Below are 20,902 nucleotides of genomic sequence, written 5' to 3' on the forward strand. Positions count from 1 at the left end.
TTTTATGAGTGGAATTGGGTGTAATTCTAACATCACCAACAGTGATGAGGCACTCTGACAAACAGCGTTCTGGACAGAGCACTTTAAAAAGGGATGCCAATGCTAAAAGTCAACCACAGGCTCCCATTTCAGACTTACAGATATCACCAGTTATTTTCTCAGGTTGCATCAGCCCCCATTTATATATAGGTTCTGATTAACTTAAGTGAAAGTCTGGTGCCCAAAGAGAGAAAGTTCATTATAACATAGCAATTGCTTAGGGAGGCCCAAACTTCATAAAGAGAACTGTCCAGGGGACTTAACACCAAAACAATGATACGTAAAGAATGTGGTTTATGCCAGTTACTAAAACTGCAGTGATTACGTGCTGATATCATGATTGACTGAGACTCTGGGTAGGGTAACTAAGTTACTTAGATATAAGTAGAAATCTGTAGAATATAATTACATATCTCTTATTTCTAGTGAAAGGCAGTGTTTGTCCAGCTCTCAAGGCACTCCTCTGAGACCTAATTTATATTCCATCATGAACATCAGCCCCTAAATACCTGTAAGCAATAACTATGTTAATCAGGGCTGAACATATAACCCAAATTGGGCTAATCAGATTATTGCCAGCTGGAATAATCTGGAATCGGAATTCAGTGATGCTAGCCAGCCTCTGCTGGTGGGTTGGCTTGTAAATGTGGAAACTTACGTGGGAACTTACTTCATACTTAACCATATGCATAAAGCAGCAAAAAAGCTGATCTACAGAGACAAATGAATTTATCAGGATCCCAATGAGAAGCAAAGATGAGAAACCATAGTGTTCCAAAAAAAAAGGATAATGCTTTAATAACCTCCTGAACACTTGATGTTGGTTACTTCCAGTTTCTTGTCCTTCCTGAAACTTGGTTGCAGTTTCTCCCTTGGTAATCAAAATATCCCTATATCCTCAAATAAAACCTCTTTCCTGTTTCAGCATGGTAGGTTTCTGTAGCCAGAGAGCCTTGACTAAACATTACTTGAATTTCTAATTTACCCTGTAAAGAACTCTGCAAACACTGGGTAGATAAAGATGAGACTTGCTCTTCTTTTAATGCATGTTCTCTACAAAACAATTTCGATGATGTTTTATTTCCTCAGAGGAAAAAATACAAACACACACACACACACACACACACACACACACACACACACACACACACGTAGTTTTTTTAATTGCATTAACGCTCTGTTGCCCTTCCTATGCCTATATTCTGCTCTGTAGTCAGGCTCTGCAGTCCATCTGTCCTGCAGTCACGTAAAGGATTTTATAGCTATTCTGTTTCTTTTTCTGGTATGAGAAAAAATTGGGGAGCTGGGGCACAGTAGTACTTGAAATAGTTACCCACATTATGTAGATATCTCTATGATGTGCCTATCTCACATTACCATACACTCCTGGTTCCCAGACTTATGCTGCTACTTCTTCCACCCATCAGTCATCTCATTTTTTTGTTTTTGTTTTTGTAATCTTTAACCATCTCATATCAATGTGGGCTATGTAAATATATACTAGGGGTTTACAAGAATTTTGGTCTCAGTGTATCTTTCCACACTTAAAAATCACTGAGCATACCAGAGAGGTAAATATTTTTCATACTAAAGAATAAAACTGAGCAATTTTTTAAAATATTTATATTAGTTCATTTTAATATAGCAATAATAAACCTATGACATGTTAACATAAATTATGTATCTTTATTTTAAAAAACTACATTTTCCAAATTTTAAAACAATCACAGGGAAGAGTAACAGGTGTTTATATTTTTCATATCTCCTTTTTATATCTCGTTTAATAGAAGACAGCTATAGTTTCGTATCTATCTGCATTCAATTTGTTGCAATATCATATATTTTGCATGTAGCCTATTGAAACTCCAGTCCACGCTCGTGAGAGACTGAGAGTGAAATGGGCAAATACCTTCATAATATTATTATGAAAATAGTTCAGACTCATAGAGTCTCAGATACTTTCAAGCGTTCTTAGATCATACTTCAAAAAGTGCTGCCATATACTATAAAACCACAATATTAATCTAACAATCAAAAAATAAAATATTAAATATTTTACAAAACATAAATCTTTCTGTTTTGGCTTTTAACTAAACTAAAAAAATTCACATATTTGTGGCACCTTATACCACTAATTTCTGAAGGGAAAATTACTTTCCTGTTATAAATTTGCTAATGCATAAAATACTTTCGTGAAATTTAAATTGAATCTGGAAAAGCTTATATAATCTATCCATATAGTGGACTAGTTTGTTAACTTTTCATTGTCTGATAGATAGAATGAATAAATTAGTAACTTACTTTATTAAGTGTCTTAGAAGTCTAACATAACCTTTTTCCTTTGAATGCCCACATACAGAATTGGACTATTCTAGCATTTTTCAATTTGATATATTTTTTATCCTAACCTACTGGTACAATAAGTATATAAATAAATATACTAGTCAAAATCGAATTGCAGAATTCTATAAATCTCTAAAAGGAAAATGTATGCTGTGATTTGGTACACCTGAGAAAGCTCAAACACCCCAACTCCCAAATTATCTTTCTTCAATAATCTCTAGATAATTTGATCCAACACAATTTCCTCTCTTAACAGTCTTTTGAAAATGCACCAGAGTAGAACTCCCTTAAATATATTCTATCTGTTCTTAGATGATTAGTTCCATGTCAAATTCAATATTTATAAAGATATAGAAAGTTACCTCCTATTCTTTTCTCCACTCTGGGCAGGTACAACACTTCAAGGTGATGTTAAGGGCTGGGAAATCAATTTAAGAAGTAGCTTACCTGGATTGCAGTGAAACATTGCACGAGACATGGAGGAAAATATGTATCTACTTTTTCCCTGTTGAATTCTAGATTTTTTTTCCAAGGTGGAGACAAGATGAGAAAATATGGATACTAAACTAAATAAGTAACTATTTATGTTGACTTTAACAATCAGCAGGGAAAGCAATGTCAGCAGCTTCCAGTTCCTTTAAGACTTAACCCTTTTACATGCAAATCATATTCTTCCCTTTCATTTTCTGTATATAGCTGAATTTTCTGTCTTTGGCCTTGAAAACTTCAAACTGACCTGCAAGTCATTTATGGCTGCTAAAATAAAACTCAACTCTCTTTAAAGTCAGGCAACAAAATCCAAATCACAGCAACATAATAAAAACGTTAACAATGACCAGCACCTAATCAGAATCACTACATACGCAAAGAAGCAGAAATGTGATCCATCAATAAAAGGAAATCAACCAAAATAACAGTGATAATGGATTTAGCTGACAAGGGCTTAAAATAGCTATTATAAATATATTTAAGGATCTAAAGGAAAACTTTTAAAAAATTGGAGAAAAAGGAAGGTTTTTTAAAAATAAAACTTCTACAGCTAAAAATATGATATAATAAAAATTTTACTAGATGGAATTCAGTGAAGATTAGACCCTACAGAAGAAAAGACTAATGAACTTTAAATATATTAAAATGGAATCTATGCAAACCAACTGATAAATAAAAACATAAACAAAGCTACAGTGTCCTGTGGAGTGATGCAATGCAGTTACCATACATGCAGTTGAAGTCCGGGTGGGGAGAGGAAAAAATGTTTGGAAAAATAATGGCCCAAAATTTCCAAAACTGATCTTAACTATTAATCCATGAATCCAATAAGGACAACAACCCCAAACAGAATAAACACAATGAAGATAACATCACAGCACATTGTTATCAAATTGCTGAAAAGCAGTTAGAGAACAGGGCCACATTACCTAAAGGAAACACTTTAATTGTGCCTTTCTCAGCCTCAAGAACTGTGAGAATTAAATGTCTGTGTTAAGCACACCCAGTCTATGGCATTTTGTTGTAGCAGCCTGAGCTGACTAAGATACAACACCATAGGGATGGAATTACTGAGGGCGATTGAGTCTCTGATAGTCGTGGGACCTCTATTCCAGCCATGGACTGACAGCCCCCAGTCAGTGAACTTTTGTTATTTTAAGTCACTATTTTTTGAGTCACTGTTATTCATGGTTGAAACAAATTTTACCTTACACAATTATCTACAGTTTTGGGGTCCTCATACTGTCTGATAAGGCAAACATATACCTGAATTGGTGACTCTAACGAAGTTCTTTAATAACTTCGATTTGATGACGCCCTCACTGAGCAACTGCCAGGACGCAGCAGAGTCCTAGGTCCTATGAGAAACAAATGTGAATAAGGCTTTATTATGATGCAGTTAAAAAACACACAACTCTTCCTGGGCCCATTGTTATATGAGCAACTCAGATAACTCTTATGATACAGGGGAGAATGTTGGAGGGAAGAAGTAGAAATCAAGAAAGACTTGGATGGCATTTTTAGGAAAGGAAATATTTGGACTAAGTCCTGACGCTCAATTAGAGCTTTGACAGGCAGAAGAGTAAAGCATTTCCAGTCAAAGGAAGCAGCTTTAGTAGACACCACCCAAGGTGAGAGATCAGAGAGGCGCTGGATGACCAAGCACAGATGAGTGAAGCTTAGTCTAGAAGCTAGACTAGTCTAGAAGCTAGACTAGTCTAGAAGTCTTAGTCTAGAAGTCTGGGATTAAATTATGAAAGACTTTGAATATTGGCTGCAGAGTCTTGGTTTTATTCTTCATGCAGTGAAGAGTCATCACCTTTGTAATTTATTTACCTCCTTTCATTTGGATTCTTTTTTTTTTTTTTTTTTTTTTTACGTGTCGGGTCTTCGTTACTGTGCGCAGGCTTTCACTAGTTGCCACAAGCGGGGGCTTCTCTTTGTTGCGGTGCCCAGGCTTCTCATCTTGGTGGCTTCTCTTGTTGCAGAGCATGGGCTCTAGGCACGCGGCCTTCAGTAGTTGTGGCATGTGGGCTCTAGAGCACAGGCTCAGTAGCTGTGGCGCACAGGATTAGCTGCTCCGCGGCATGTGGGATCTTCCTGGATCAGGGCTCAAACCCGTGTCCCCAGCAGTGGCAGGCGGATTCTTAACAACTGCACCACCAGGGAAGCCCCCCTTTCATTTGGATTTTAAAGTAATCTTTTCTTATTGGCCTTTTTCTTCACTGAATCTTGTGTTCTGGTGGCTTCTTTCAAATCGTACTGATTATTGGATCATTCTAATTATAGCAAAAAAAAAAAATCATAGAAGAGAAGCAGTTTATCTTATTTCAGTGGTTCTCAAAGTATGGTTCCCAGACCAGTAGCATCAGCACCATCTGGAAACTTGTTAGAAAGGTAAATAGTTAGGACCCAATCCAGACCTCCCAGGGTGGTCCTCACCTACCCTGAGGTAGGGACCAGCAATCTGTGATTTGACAAGCCCTCTAGGTGATTCTGATGCACAATGAAGTGTGAGAACTACTGGCTTAGTGATTAAGATGTGAGGTCTGGAGTCAGAGAACCAGAGTTCAAATACCAAATTTACACTCCATGCATGCCCTTAAGCAAAGTATCTTAATATTTCAGTTTCAATTTTCTCATTTTGCAAAGGGTGGGGCAGAAATGTGAGGATTATGTAAGATGCTGTATATACTTTACTCAGTGATAGTAGGACCTCTGTAAATATAAGCTATAATTAATTACAAAATTGAAATTTAATTGCCAGAAATTTTTCTCTGTATTCTTTCATGGATACAAAGAATATGAATAATGTGATACAGGCCATGACAAGCTAAAGAAATCAAATCTAATATGTATAGAGAATCCAAAAGAAAATCTGTTTTGATCTCCACAAATGCTTGTTGAGATCTTCTAAGACCAGCTTTTTTTCTAACATTTTCTGTGAATCATTGAGCACATGCTTTTAAGAATCATTAGCGAGGCCACATCTGCATCCCTTGCAAGTAGGCATAATTTTTTATATAAGTCAAAAATCTTTTCATGACAAATCTTTAAAGATAGCCTCAACCACCACCTCCCACTTCCACACACACACGCACACACCACACACACACACAGACACACCACACACACATCACACACACACCACACACACACCACACACACACACCACACACACACCCCACACACACCACACACACCACACACACACACATACCCCACACACGCACCACATACACACACACCACACACACACACCACACACACCACACACGCCACACACACACCACACACACAAACACACACACACCACACGCACAAACACACACACCATAAACACACACCACACACACCACGCCCCCACACACACACTACATACACTGCACGCACACACAAACACACCACATACACACAACACACACAAACACCACACACACACACCACACCACACACCACCCACACACACACCACAAACACACCACACACACACCACACCCCCACCACACACACACCCCCACCACACACACACACACACCACACACATCACACACACACCACATACACACCACACACACACACCCCACACACACACCATATACACACCACACACACACACCATACACACCACACACACCACACACACACACACCACACACACAGCATACACAGCACACACCACACACACAAACACCACACACCACACACACACACACCACACACACCACACACACAAACACACACACACCACATGCACAAACATACACCGCAAACACACACCACACACACACACCACACCCCCCACACACACACTACACACACCGCATGCACACACACACAACACAACACACACAACGCACACAAACACCCCCCCACACACACGCACTACACACACACAACACAGACAAACCACACACACCACAAACACAACATACACACACACCACACAAACACAACACATCCACACACACACACACACCACACACACACTACATGCACACACCCCCACCACACACACACCACACATACCACCCACACACACTACACACACACACCACACACACACCACACACCACATACACACACCACACGCACACCACACACACCACACACACATACCACAGCACACACACATCACACACCACACACACCACACACACACACACACACCCCACACACACCCCACACACCCCCCACACACAAACACACACACACCACACACACAAACACACACTGCAAACACACACACACCACGCCCCCCCCACACTACACACACACACAACACAACACACACACAAACACCCCACACACACAACACACACATGCCACACACACACTACACACACACACCAAACATACACACCACATCACACACACACACCACACACACCACACACACACCATACACACACCACACACACACCACACACACACACCACACACACCACAGACATATACCACACACACACACACACACACACACACACACCACACACAGAGTAACTAGGAGGTAAAGCTGGTTTTATATTACGAAAAGAGTCTCAATCAAGAAAGCCATGTGGCAGCCAGCAAAGCACCCCATTAGCGAGCTCTCTGCATTTTACATCCTTTCCTCTCTTTTGGTGAAGATACATTTTTACCATGGAGCTGAACAGTTAGCATGGGAAAATGCAGTGGATCATTCCTGAACTTCTTTCACAGAATTAGCCAAAATGAAATAGCATTCCAGAATTTGGTCTTACCAGGTGACAGCACCAGGATGAGAAAACGTACAGTACAGACTAATACATGGAAAACATGTATTAAAAACATAGGTGTACTACTTACTTGAGCACTAGGTACCTAGTTCCTGTGGCTTAACATCACATGGTATATTTCTTGTTCCTAGTAGAGTCCAGTATGGGAATCCCTGGTCAAGGGTGATGGGCAGAGAACAGAATGGTTGTGATCCATGTAATTATTCAGGAACCCAGGCTGATGGAGATTTGTCATGTTCCAGATGCCTTGTAAGGCTTTCCACGTCATCCTTGATGTTGATATGCAGCCAACAGAGTGAACAAAAGAGAAAGAAAAGTAGGCCAACTTGCTTCCTCACCACTGTGGCCAGAAGGGACACATAACATTTCTGCTCATATGCCACCTGGTGAACACAGGTCAAGTAGTCTACCAAGTTCAAGTTCAAGAGAGATATGAAATGTAGTCTCTAGCTAGATACTGGGTCTGTATACACATGGTTTACTTTCCAGGTTATCACAGGCAACAGTTACCAAATAGTTCCACAGCTTAACAAACTCTGCTGCTTTCAGCCTGCTCTGTCTGTGTTCTTATTGTTGCTGTCATTGTTTTTGCTGTCCAACTACAAATTACACCACATACTTTCCATACTTTACGAAAGCATCCCATTAAAGGTACCAAATTAACACCCACTATTGTCACTTACAACCTCTTAAATTTCAATGAAAATGTAACTCTTCCTCACATCAGTCCCAGGCCGGTAGGTATTCCTGATTGACTTTGGCCCCAGCAGCAGAGAGGATCTGGACACACGATGACAGAGGAACCCAGGCTAACAGAGGCTCTGTCATCTTCTAAATAGAGCTTCCAGGGTGTCCTTGAGTATTGGCATCTAGCTGGTACAGGAGAAGAGAGCAGTTAGAGAGGGACATTTATTTCTTAATCATTCGGGCTCACAAGTGACACACTCACCTCCACTCAAATTCCACTAAGGCGAAATAATTACAAGGGTCCACTTAGATAAATGCAATGGTAGGAGAAATGAAGTCCTCAGCTAGGCTGCCACTGCCCAGCAACATCTCTGCACCTCAAAACCACACTCAAAAGTCTTCACTAGATAGGGGTCTCTGCCACAATGGTAAAATCATTTTATGTGCATTCTATTTTTAAAAATTAAATCTCAAATTTATGAAGAAACAACTGTATCATTTTTTATAACCTATATGAGAAAAGATCTGAAAAAGAGTTGATATATGTATATGTATAACTGAATCACTTTGCTGTACACCTGAAACTAAAACAACATTGTAAATCAACTATACTCCAATAAACTATTTCTTTAAAAAGAAACAACTGTAAATAGTTAAAGATAATGTCATGGATAAACTTCTACTGAGAGATGCATCCTGGATTTTTGTTTTGTTTTATTTTATGAAAAAACACTGCTTATAGACAATATTGACTCAAAAGACATTATTCCAAATGTATCTTTGTTGAGAAGATTTACAAACATAGGACTTTGGGAAAAGGACTTAAATAGGATTTGTCCAACTTTTCACTGTACAGGTGAGGACATCGAAGTTCCAGAGAATTGAGGTGACAAGCCAAAAATATAACGTTAGGCAGTGAAAATATATATCATCTTTCATTTCCTTTATATTATATGCCATCAAGGTGGTGACTTGAGGCATCAAAAAGAGAAAGAAACTAGACTTTTGACCTCTTGAATTTTAGGCTTCAGATTTAGAGATGATCAAACAAGGAGCCAGAAAAAACAGGAATGGCAGGAGGAAAAAGTGCTCTGACAGGGCTTCCCTGGTGGCGCAGTGGTTGCGAGTCCACCTGCCGATGCAGGGGACACGGGTTCGTGCCCCGGTCCGGGAAGATCCCACATGCCGCGGAGCGGCTAGGCCCGTGAGCCATGGCCGCTGAGCCTGCGCGTCCTGAGTCTGTGCTCCGCAACGGGAGAAGCCACAACGGCAAAAAAAAAAAAAAAAAAGAAGAATACAGACTTTGATATCCAAGACAGGAATCTGATATCTAAGCTATCTTAGATGGATTGTTCTACCACATTAATATTAATATCTTATGTAAGTTCACTACTTTTGATTCATGTATACTCTATAAAAATACAGAAAGAACAAAAACATTTAATGCATAATTTCATTTATTTATGAATACAGATTAATAAAGGCACAGTTTAAAACAGAAAAAGATGTATAGAAAATATTTGATGATATTTTGACAATCAACTATTTTCCATATTCTGAGGCTGTGATTTTCATTCACAGTGAATCCAAATCTCTTGCCGTCATCTTCTGGGTGTCAGGATTTGTCACCCTTCCCATAAACAAAATTGAATCTAGGAAAAGAAAAAAAAACTTTCGGAATTTCTGGAGAAAAAAGTGACAATAATATTTCTTAATATTTTAACAAATCATTGTCTTTTTTCTCTATATGGTAAATAAGCAATGTCTAATAGCAAAACCCACTCCTTTGTCTAAAATAGATAATTATATCATTATTAATCATTTTCTGATAATTTATGAAGTAAATTAACACCCACAACAACTTGTCATGGAAAATGCATTAGTTCTGTTTTTCATAAAGGAAAGCAAAATAAAGTGACAGAGAGGTGTTCTTCTAAATATAGAGACTCAGTCAGGCAAACATAGAAGAATAAAATGGTCATGAGCATGGACGCATTTTAAATTTAAGGTATTAGCAGTCATCTCTTTATGCATGTAATATAAACCACTGGGGTTAAAAGTGCAGCTTCTCACATCTCTTCCTTCAGCTCTGAATCAAAGCTTACTGCTAAAGACAATATTTTCACATCTCTAGTGCTTTCAAATCCTCACCGGTGATATAGTATAAAGCATAAATGTAAACACGTAAACATCTATTTCCAGCCATTCTGTGTGTGCAAGTGAAAAGGAACTAAGAACTAGAGGACAAAACAGAAATAAATATGTTAAAATGCATTCACCTTTCTTTTCAACTAGGGTAAGGGAAGTGGCTCTATGTCAAGCGTTGCCTTGAGTTATGTCCCTTAATGTCATATGTAATAAAGGTTTATTTCAAAAGTGATAAAATAAAATTTTACATAATGTTAAAGCTTACATGTATTTGAAATAACAATGGCAGAAATGAAATAGAAAGGAAGAACACTTTTTCATTAACTCCTTACTGTTCAGTCCAAAGACAGACACAGTCTTAGAAGAGTCAATAACATGGAAATAGACATAATCTCTAGCAGATTTTTTCTTTTTATGATTATAATTAATAATACTTTGCCTCAAAATTCTCAGAATAATTCCCAAACACAAGAAAACAAATACTCTATTTTTCAGATAGATAGAGATACATAAACAACTTCCTCAGGATGTATACTACATTGAGCCACAATAGGAATCAGTAGTAACTCTTGTGTCTTTATAATTCTATGGCATTAAAATGCTTATCAGAATTGCTTGCTTGGGGAATTTTTCGAGTAACTTTCATAGCAACTAACCTCATACATTGAAGTTAATAGTTTAAAGTTTTAAACACTGAGAAGTGTAGGACATTACATAAAAGCCATTTGTCCCAGCCTTTTTAATCTGTTTTTTTGACCGAGAGAACCACATTTTGAGTAGAGTCTTCATGCAATCACCAATCCACTCAGTACTAAATTGGACAGATTCGTGAAATCTTCCTTGACATAGTCACAGTGGACTCACAGGCAGGCTGAAGCAGAAATCATTGTTGTTTCCACATTTCTTTTCATGCCCACTTCTTAAAAAGTGTCCCTCATATTTAATCAATATAGTTATAAAACATCTCCATCAGATGGAAGCAGTTTTTACTTCATAATGTAAAAATACAATAGCATAACCAAAGCTAATGACCTAGATAAAAAGATTTCTTAGTGAATACCCTGCAGTCTGCTTCTCCCTTCAACCCACGACCTGAAAAATTTATAAACACAACATTTTTTTATTATGTATGGAGTACTGTCAGTTTCAAAACCATGATTCACTACTTTCTGAGAAATGGCACATTTCATGTAGCATCTTTGACAATTTTCTTCTGAAAGTCTCTAACGCTGGCCTATACCCGCAGCCGAAAAGAAGAAAAATTGTTCTTCATTTCCCTAGAAGTTTGGCTTGGTAAGAGGTTTGGATGAATATACTGAAATATATATGATAGGAAGTCAAATACTGATAGGAAAATACAAGTAATGTATGGATTTTGCATAAGAGGATTGTTTGACCAAAACAAAATTTAAAATTGAGGTAAAAATTGGTTGTACTAAATCTAAACTTATTCACCCTCATACTCCAGAAATTGTCAAATGAATATATTTTATATAAATCATTAAGCCATTTAGTAGTTTACTACACCATGCTAAATCACCAGCTTCGTTAATCCCAATGATTTCTTCAGTTCATTTGTGAGAGGAAAAATAAATAGATCACTGAATGTGTATTGTCTTAAGGTAATAACCCATTCTACATTTTATATGGCAACAATTTACAGCCTCCAATAAATGAGTGACCATTCATTTTAAACAATACTTTAAGGGAGTAACCCTAGTTTAGAAAGTCTCATTACAATAGAGATCATAAAACAGTGGAAATAGCCATTAAGGGTCTGATAGTTAATTATTATCATAAATAAATAAATAAGTGAATTATTTTGGGTTTTGAATTTTCACTGCTGTTTAACTGATAGCTATTACATGTCCATAGTCATCAACTTGGAAAATAAAGAGTAAAACATCATTATGCTAAACACCATTATTTCCCAGTGTATTAATGCCCAATGAGCTTCATTTCTTTCTGTTCTCCATACTCAGTAGTTACACACTGATGGCAAGAAGTTAGAGTTACCCTAAGGTTAAAGATGTATAGATCAAATGACATACTCAGAATATCTCTTAACACTGACGTCCACTACTAGAATTGAAGTTGTGTTAATACAATCTCAGCAAATCTGAAACTGTCCCATTGTTTCCAAGATATAACTTTCAGAAAGGTCATTCGGCATTAGTTTCATGGAACTTAAAAAAAGTGACTGATATATCCCTTAGGGAACCAATAATATCAGTATTGCTAGTTAATCTAACAGATTCAGATTCTGAAATTAACTCTATCTCTTCTCCACGTAAAACAATTTATATAGAGAAAATTTCCATTTTTCTTCCTTCATTTATTCAGTCGTTCACTCATTTACATTTATTGATGTATTCACAATGAACACTATGTGCCAGGCAGTGTCACAGGTTTCATATATTCTTTTATTTAACTCTATAAGTACTAATATTATGTTCAAATAGGAGGTGGGGAAAATAAGGTTTAGAAAGTATGTGACTTGTCTTACAACTATTAGTTCATTAAGCTGGGACTTGAACCCCAAGTCCAAACCTTCAATCTCTAGGGGCACTGATATTAAGTGCAAGGCACTTTGCCAAATACTGGGCTGGATAAAGAAATGAATAAGATATCATCTATTTTCCCCTGGTTTAGAGTCCTCACATGGGGTTATGACTCCTGAGAAGTCCTAAATATACACTTAAAGAAAGTTTCCTCACTGTATCCACATTTCTGGCCTCTCTTTCTCATAAGAGAAATTGCAAAAACATCTACTCGGACAATCTACATTTACTTTGCCATTGTGTCTAACGCCAGTCCAATCGACTACTACCCCTACCTTTTGTGCCCCTACCTTTTGTGTATTATCTTTCACAATTGCCCAGATTGCAGATTTGGAATAATATTTGACTCCTCCATCCCACTCAGAGCCTATAGCTAGTCACTTATTCTTTTGGAATTTACCTAGGAAAACTTTCACAACTGTGCAACTTCCAATTTCCACTCCCATTGTGGCATCATTGAAAGAAAAGTTGACTTCTGAAACAAAAACGTCTTATTCTCACTACGCCACTTTTCAGTTGTATGACCTTAGACAAACTACACAACCTCTCTCTGAGCATCTATGTCTTTATTCATCAAATATCTAACTTATTGGAATGGTGTTAGCTGTCGAGATTGGTATTTAAAATCACCAGCACGTATAGTAACTATCTCGGCAGCTATCACTACTATTGCTCTATTTTAGGTCACTGTCATCTCTTAACACACAATGCCGGGTACAAAACAAGCACTCAAGAAAAAGACACTAAAAAAATTTTGAAAAAAATTAAATTCAATAAATTGAAATAACAAATGATCTCAGATGTATAGACTGAGATTAGCATCCAGGACTAAGTCTATTTAACTTAAGCAGTCCCTCCAGGGAAGTCTCAAAAAGGTACCTGTTGGGTTATTCTTCAGAATAAACAGAAACGGATGGTTTGCTATAAATTGGTTTCGAGGCAGACTCATGATCACAGGGATGTGTATGCCTATGAAATAGAGACAACAGTTATTTAGATGTGCACATTAAAAGATCAGTAAAGAAAATATATCCATACTATTTTTTGTAGACAGAAAAGGTCATTTTGTTTGAGAAATTAACATGTGGAAAAATAACCATTTTCTAAATACAAAGAAATTTGGAATAAATGTAAAAATCAAAGATCAGAAGAATAAATATTGGATTACTCATTGAATAATTCTAACTTCACATTTATGCTCAATGAAGAAGAAAACCAAAACTTGTTTCAGTTTAGTGAAAGCAGTTGAAAATTTCATCTGTTAAGCAGTAACTTTCTGCTCACTTTTTATTTGCATTATATGATTTATCTCATAATTTTTCAACTCCTAATTCCTAACCAGGTATGTTTGTACTTTATTTCTATTCTCCAGGCTTGTAGTAATCACATCTGACTTCAAATTTATTTTTTTTAACTTTTCCAAAATTATTCTGTGAGCTCAGAACTTTTAGGATTTGTGCTGTGAATGTGTATGGGATTTTTATTATGATATTAGAAGTTTGCTGCCTTGACAATTATTTACTATAATAATTTGTATCATGCTTCTCCATTGTGGCATTTATCAGTATTTCAGAGTGGATAAATTTAAATGGCTGGATTGTTTTTCTTTCTAGATTAAGTATTTCTGCACTCAATTTAGATGCTTTATTTACCAATAATGTAATAATTTTGTATAATTTTCTCAGACCTATGAAAACGGTTTTTAAAATGCAACACGTGATCAGAATTGAAAAACAAAGGTAGAGAAGGAAAAAACTATCCCTCTACGCTTTTTGTTTGTAACTGGGGTGTGCAAATTACACTGACAAAAGACAGATGAACAAAATCAATGGTTTTATTTTGTATCCACACAGGAGCTTCACAGAAAAGAAGTGAATACCCAAAGAAGGGGTTATATCATTTTAACAAAAAGTGGTAAATTGTGGAGAAGTGACTACACAAAGGAAAAGGGGTTTGAGTGTCTAGGGGTGGTAGACTGTGGGAAGGTAAATGTATGGGGAAAATTAATGGTATATAAGGATTATTTAGTAAGGTTTTCTTATGCAGACTCATATCAGTGCCCACTTTCATCTCCTATGCCAAAGGTTCCTTCTCTTGGCATGGAAGACAAGAAGGGAGATACCTCCACAAGGGAAATCTATGCCCTGATTTTAGACATGTAGGAGGAGGGTAGAGAGCTCTTTTTGTATCTGCTGTTTCTCAACTGCCTTCAGCTCAAAATAACTCTTCTGCAAAAATGGCATATTTGGGGGTGGTATATTCTGATTTCCTGCACCATCCAAAATAACCTTAGTAATAATAAACGCATGGCATTCTTCTACCTGAAATAACAGGGCTATGGTAACCAAATTACCAGTGAATATAGACTCATGTCTGAATTAATGAGATAATACAGAAAAGCATAGTCAGGATCACGCCCATTCTCATTTGGGCGAATACTTGAGTTCTTTTGTTCCTGAGTATCCATTGAGTAGATGCCTGAAAGTCAAAATACTCACACTAACTATTTAGGTGTGATACATCAGGGTCACTGCTGATCCCTTAATGATGGTTACATCCTCTTAGAGAGTTCTACACTTAAGACAAGAGGCATCAGGTGATAGCAGAAAGAGTTGTGAACTTGAAGTCAGGGAACCTGATTTCAGTCCAAACCCTACTGTCTATTATTAGCATGACCTTAGGCAGACCACGTCACATGTGTGCCTGTTTCTTCACCGACATAATGAGAGGTTCAGACAATGGTCTATAAGGACTCTTCCAATTCTGTGTAAAAGCAAGTGGAAAATTTGTCTACGTGAACTAGCAACTTCATCCCAAAGCCACCTTCGATTTCTCCAAGGATTGTAATAGCTCATCCCCTCCAATCTAAGTTCCTTGAGCACAGTAATGCAAAGTCCTTCAGGAGATGACAAAACAGTAGTGGGAGTCCAGTGTGCCCCACCCAGATGCCAAAATCCATTGCCATTACATAGCATTATAAATTAATCAAGAAATTAATAATGTGGATATAAATTTATCAATATGACTATTTAAAGGATGCATATCTTTTGCATACAGGTTAAAGTCATGGTCTGAAGAATTAAAATAGACTTATGAGGAATTCATTAAAGTTCCCCTTCCATTTCTAATTGAATGTAAGGCTTTTCTCCAATTATTTTTTGAGTATTACTTTTGCGCAGCACAGATACTATTCAAAATGTTCAAGGAAATATATCATTTGTTCAAGGAAATATATCATACAAGTGGTTCTCAAGCTGTAATATGCACACAAGTCACCAAGAGACCTCGGAAAATGCTGATGCTGGATTAGTAAGTCTGGAGTTGAGCCTGAGGTTCTGCATTTCTAACTAGTTCCCAAGGGGCACTGATGCTGCTGGTCTACGCATTACACTCGCAGTTGCAAGGATAGGCTCCAAGTCACTGGAGAGCAGTGTTTCTCAACCTGGGATTCACATTGTTATCACTTAGGGAAAGGTAAGAAAATACTGAAGGCTGAATCTCATCCACAGAGATACCAATCTAATTATTTTGGGGTGCGGTCTGGGCACAGAATTTTTAAAAGCTTTTCAGCTGACTCTAATGTGCAGCTAAGTTCGAGAGCCATTGCCATAGAGATAACAAGAGTCACATTAGAAAAGTAGGGACTAAGAGTGCAAAGGAAGAATGAAATTAATACAATTTCTTACGAGTGAACATTCCTGAGCAATCATGATTTCAGGTTTGAGCCTACAGTTTTCTCCACGGGTCCTATCTGCTAATGGGCAGGTAATCCAATTGACAAATAAGTAGATATCAGTAGATGAGCCTCAACTCGTAATCAAGTCCCTTCCCTTTCCTTTTGCCTTAAGCTCCAGCCGCAAAGATGCAGAAATAGCTTCTATAGCCATTTTTCCCTTCCTTCAGTGTACTGGACAGCAGGAGGAGAAAAGCAGATCAGAGGACCACAAAGTGGCAGCATCCTCACGCTCATTTCCTCCAGTCCTTCCTCATGGCTTGCTGTGACATCATTTGTCCTACCGGTTGATGTTGCAGCTTCACTGCCATCTTCGTTTATCTCAAAGAAAACTTGTTGCATGACTTGGGAAACATACACCTCAGAGGAATCTGTAGGAAAATATGAAAGTGCATTGAAGGGTTAAAACTCAGTGCTATTACTTATTGGATCCCAGGTGAATTACATTTTCAAATGAACAAAGAAAAGGAAAAAATTCCAAACTCTTTCCAAGTTAGTTAATTTGCTAGAGATAAATGTGGTTTAGGTTTAGCTCTTGCAGAGATGATGTAGAGAAGATATGGAGAGACCAAGTTTAGCTCAGATATAAAAGATAAAGATAGAAGGCGATAAGCCTCAAATCAGGTACCCCACTAAGTGAAATATTTGAATGGACAAAGGGTTTTGCCTGCCTTAGTCATGATCTACAGGCAAGATGAAAAAGGCTTTACAGATTTGAATTAATCCCACCCTATGTCTTCGACCTCAAAGCCAACTTGCCTTTTAAATTCCATATTGGGTTTTGATCTGAGTTTAGAACAAAATTTACTTTCCTTCAAGACTGATGAGGTGATAAAAGTCTAAAGAGCTTTTGTGTCATCTGTTACAAAATAGCTTCAGAGCTATGCTTTAAAACCTGTCAAATTTCTAGTGTAACATAGCATCTTAATAACGTTTTGTTCTGCAGTGGAAACAAGCTGAGAGAGAAGGCCCCTCTCCTCCCCTTGGTGGAACTGATGTATGTGTGAAGCGTTTCTGGTACAGTGACCTGTGAAGAGTCTCCTTGAGAAGGGGGAGTGAAACCATGAGTTCAGAAGCCACCTGCCACCCCCCTGTGTCCAGACAAGATAGATCTGACAGTGTTCCTCAGAGAGACAATGGAAAGGTGGTCGTGAGTTCAGTGGTGGCGAAAGGGTGAGGAAAGGAAGCGAGCCTTGAAACTTGAAGAGAAAGGAGCTTTGTCCCTCATGAGAGAGAAAGCTGATGTGATGCAGGTGGACTCCACCAAGACGACCGAATTTAGAAGGATTCATGAAGAAATAATTTAGTCAAGGGGAACCAGCTCTGACAGCTTACAGAAAAGTAAATCCCCTCAGGCAAATAGAGAGACGTCATCAAAGGGTTATTTGCATTAAAAATGGCTTCTTAAAAATAACTCCAAACTGCTTGTAATGACTCTGTCTGGGCCCCTGATTACCTCTCATCCTCATCTACTACCTCCTCTCCCGGTCCAGTAGCTCCAGCTACAAGGTCAAGCATCAAGACTTTAGCCCCACCTCTCCGTCTGCTGAAAATCCCTTTTCCCAGAACTTTCCCTGATTGGCTCCCTTGTTACTTAGGTCTCAGCAAAATGACACTTCCTCAAAGCAATTGTCCCTTCTCACCATGTCTAATTCTGCTCTTATCTGATCTAAATCTCTTTATCCCATGACTCTATTTTAGTTAATCCATAGCATCTATCACCTCACCATTTAATTAATTAATTACTTGTTAATTGTCCATCTGCCCTAACAGATGTAAACTTCATTAGAAGAGGGAATGTGTAGATTTTATTCAACTCTAGAAAACTTCCTGGCACATAGTTGGCTTTCAATAAATACTTCCCAGATAAATCAATCAATGGATAAGGCTATGTCTAGTGATAGAAACATGTAAGATGGAGAAAAGGGGGCATCCACATCATTAGTGTGGGTTAACTAAAATGCAGGAGTGTGGTTTTTTAAGGTCATGCAAATAAGCATGTTCTTTTCCCACAACTGCCTGGAATAAGATGGGATTCACATATAGAGCACAGAGTAGATGACCAAGGGGCTCATGCAAAGAATGAAGACCGAAAAGCAGGTTGGGGTGGAGTGGAGAATTTCACGCATGCAGTTTAGCACTGGCACCAGACCAAGTAACTCCCTGGCCATTAGACTGAGCAATTTGGTCTTCTGTATTCCATCTTACAAAGAGGGGGCCCGGTCTTGGAAAAAGAACAGGACTTGGGAGATAATAGATTAGAACAAAGGATCTGAACTTCATAAACTCACTGGTTTCTACATCTTTGCAATAATTCTTTCCCTTAATTTCCTGTGAAAATTCCAAGTATGTCTTTGTCAAGTTAAGAGGACAAGAAACTTTCAATAGCTTTGCTAGAACATGTGCAAGTAAGTATTAATGTGCCATTTACTCACTTTTTTTTTTGTATTTAACATTTACTGAGTGTCCACTATATAATAGATGTTGAACAAGGTGATTTACATATATTCTTTTTTTCCACCACTAGGATATATTATCTCATTTAATAGATTAGAAAGTTGAAGCTCAGAAAGGTTAAATATTTTACCAAAGGTGACACAAGAAGTAATAACAGTTAGAAGTCAAATATTCATCGTAAAGTTTCCAAAATAACTCTTTTGAAAACATTTCATTCAAAACTTGTGAATGACATGAGTATAAGATAGTGTCTCTTTTGTGTAACTATCACACAGCACTAGCATTGGACTGGTTCACAGTAGCCTTTAGCAAATGTTTATCGTCTACTTATAAATTGTAAGTAGGGATGGCAGGGAATTAATTCACTATTCTCCTGAAGACCAGAAATAGTGCCAGTCTTGACTGTGGTTGTTCTATTTCAGGCAATAAGACAGAACCAAAGAATCAAAGTAGTTAAAACAACTCAAATAGGCAACTCAGAGCAAAATATGTTGGACATTTATTCTTTTCTGTTCAGGGTTATTCTCTTGCACAAATTCTTTTATAAAGCATTTTGGAGGTATTTTCTTGATAAATCTTCTTGTAAAAGGAGATTTTATAGAAGTCACAAATTGCTGGGAATTTAAAGAGTGAGTGGCTGTTTGAAAGTCTGAGATATAGCAAGTGAGCTTCCGAAGCCAGAAAGAAATCTAAGGGGAAGAGGTATTTAAAAAATGGCTTGGTTTATTTCAAGTTGGTGAGGTGTCTGCATTCCAAGACACACTTAGATAGCATCCTGTTGCAGTATTTAATTTTGACTGTCTCATTCCTGATGCTGATGAAATTGTCAGAGAAGTCAGATCTATCTGGCAGCGTGAGAACAGCAGCTAAATCATGCGTGAAGGTGATAATGAACAGCTATGTCACCTGTGTACCCCACCCACCTCCTCCGCCAGGAAAATTCATTCATTCTATTCATTTACTCACATAATTGATGAGTGCATAAATTAATGAATACTTCTCCAAAGCCCAAATGTTATATAGGAATACACAATAAAGCTGGGTTATGATATCCAACCCCATCAGACAGACAAGCCTGTATCATTAGGACTGTTGTGTGTTTTTCTTTAAATATATAAAACAGAAGACTGAATTTAAAAAAGCGTAGATAACTTAGGACATATTGGCCCTCTTCATCCATTTTTTTTCTCTTTAGTTATTTTTGAACTAGTGGGTACTGCCAGGATGAGAAAAATTAAAGACTGTCTTAGGCTTTGTTGTGTAAGTAAGTGTCTTAACTGTACACAATTTCCCAGGTGCCAGTTAGCATTAAAGCTCCCTCTCCTCAGATATGTTGTCAGTCTCAAGCTAAATCTACAAACGGCAGCATTACAATTTCTAGATTGTGTTCATCATCCAGCAGCTTGTGGATGTCTATTTCATGGCCTCTAATATTACCGAATTAACATTTGCTAATTGGTTTATAAAAGTTTTATTAGCTCTGCTTAGATGAGAGCCTCAAAGTTGTAATTCCCATTATTCAGATAAGGAAATCCAAACAGGGCTGGAATAAAAGCCCATATAATACTTTTCCTACACAGTCTCACTGTAAGCGTGGTTAGAAGTTATCTAACATTCTATAATGCTGTCTGACTTTCATTAAGCAAAACTACTTAAGTGCAAAATAGAGTGCTTGTTTACAGACAGCT

The 20,902-nt window shown here is 37.6% G+C and overlaps 1 protein-coding gene across 5 annotated transcripts in view; it reads right to left on the minus strand.

Annotated features, from left to right (window-relative positions):
- Positions 1 to 9,763: 9,763 nt before the first annotated feature.
- SERPINI2 (serpin family I member 2) overlaps positions 9,764 to 20,902 on the minus strand; it is a 33,067-nt gene continuing 21,928 nt past the window's right edge. For 2 of the 5 annotated variants that reach the window (XM_073803875.1, XM_033855441.2), the window contains 3 exons: positions 17,042 to 17,128; positions 13,904 to 13,993; positions 9,764 to 9,967 (listed from right to left, as the gene is read on the minus strand). In XM_073803875.1, coding sequence (XP_073659976.1) covers positions 9,891 to 9,967; positions 13,904 to 13,993; positions 17,042 to 17,128 — 254 coding nt within the window. In that variant the 3' untranslated portion in view covers positions 9,764 to 9,890. Of the gene's footprint in view, positions 9,968 to 13,903; positions 13,994 to 16,988; positions 17,129 to 20,902 lie in introns of all 5 variants that reach the window. The other 3 variants (XR_012331374.1, XM_073803874.1, XM_073803873.1) reach the window with 3 other exon arrangements.

The sequence above is a fragment of the Tursiops truncatus genome, chromosome 4 (genome assembly GCF_011762595.2).
Source record: "Tursiops truncatus isolate mTurTru1 chromosome 4, mTurTru1.mat.Y, whole genome shotgun sequence".
NCBI classification, from domain to species: domain Eukaryota; kingdom Metazoa; phylum Chordata; class Mammalia; order Artiodactyla; family Delphinidae; genus Tursiops; species Tursiops truncatus.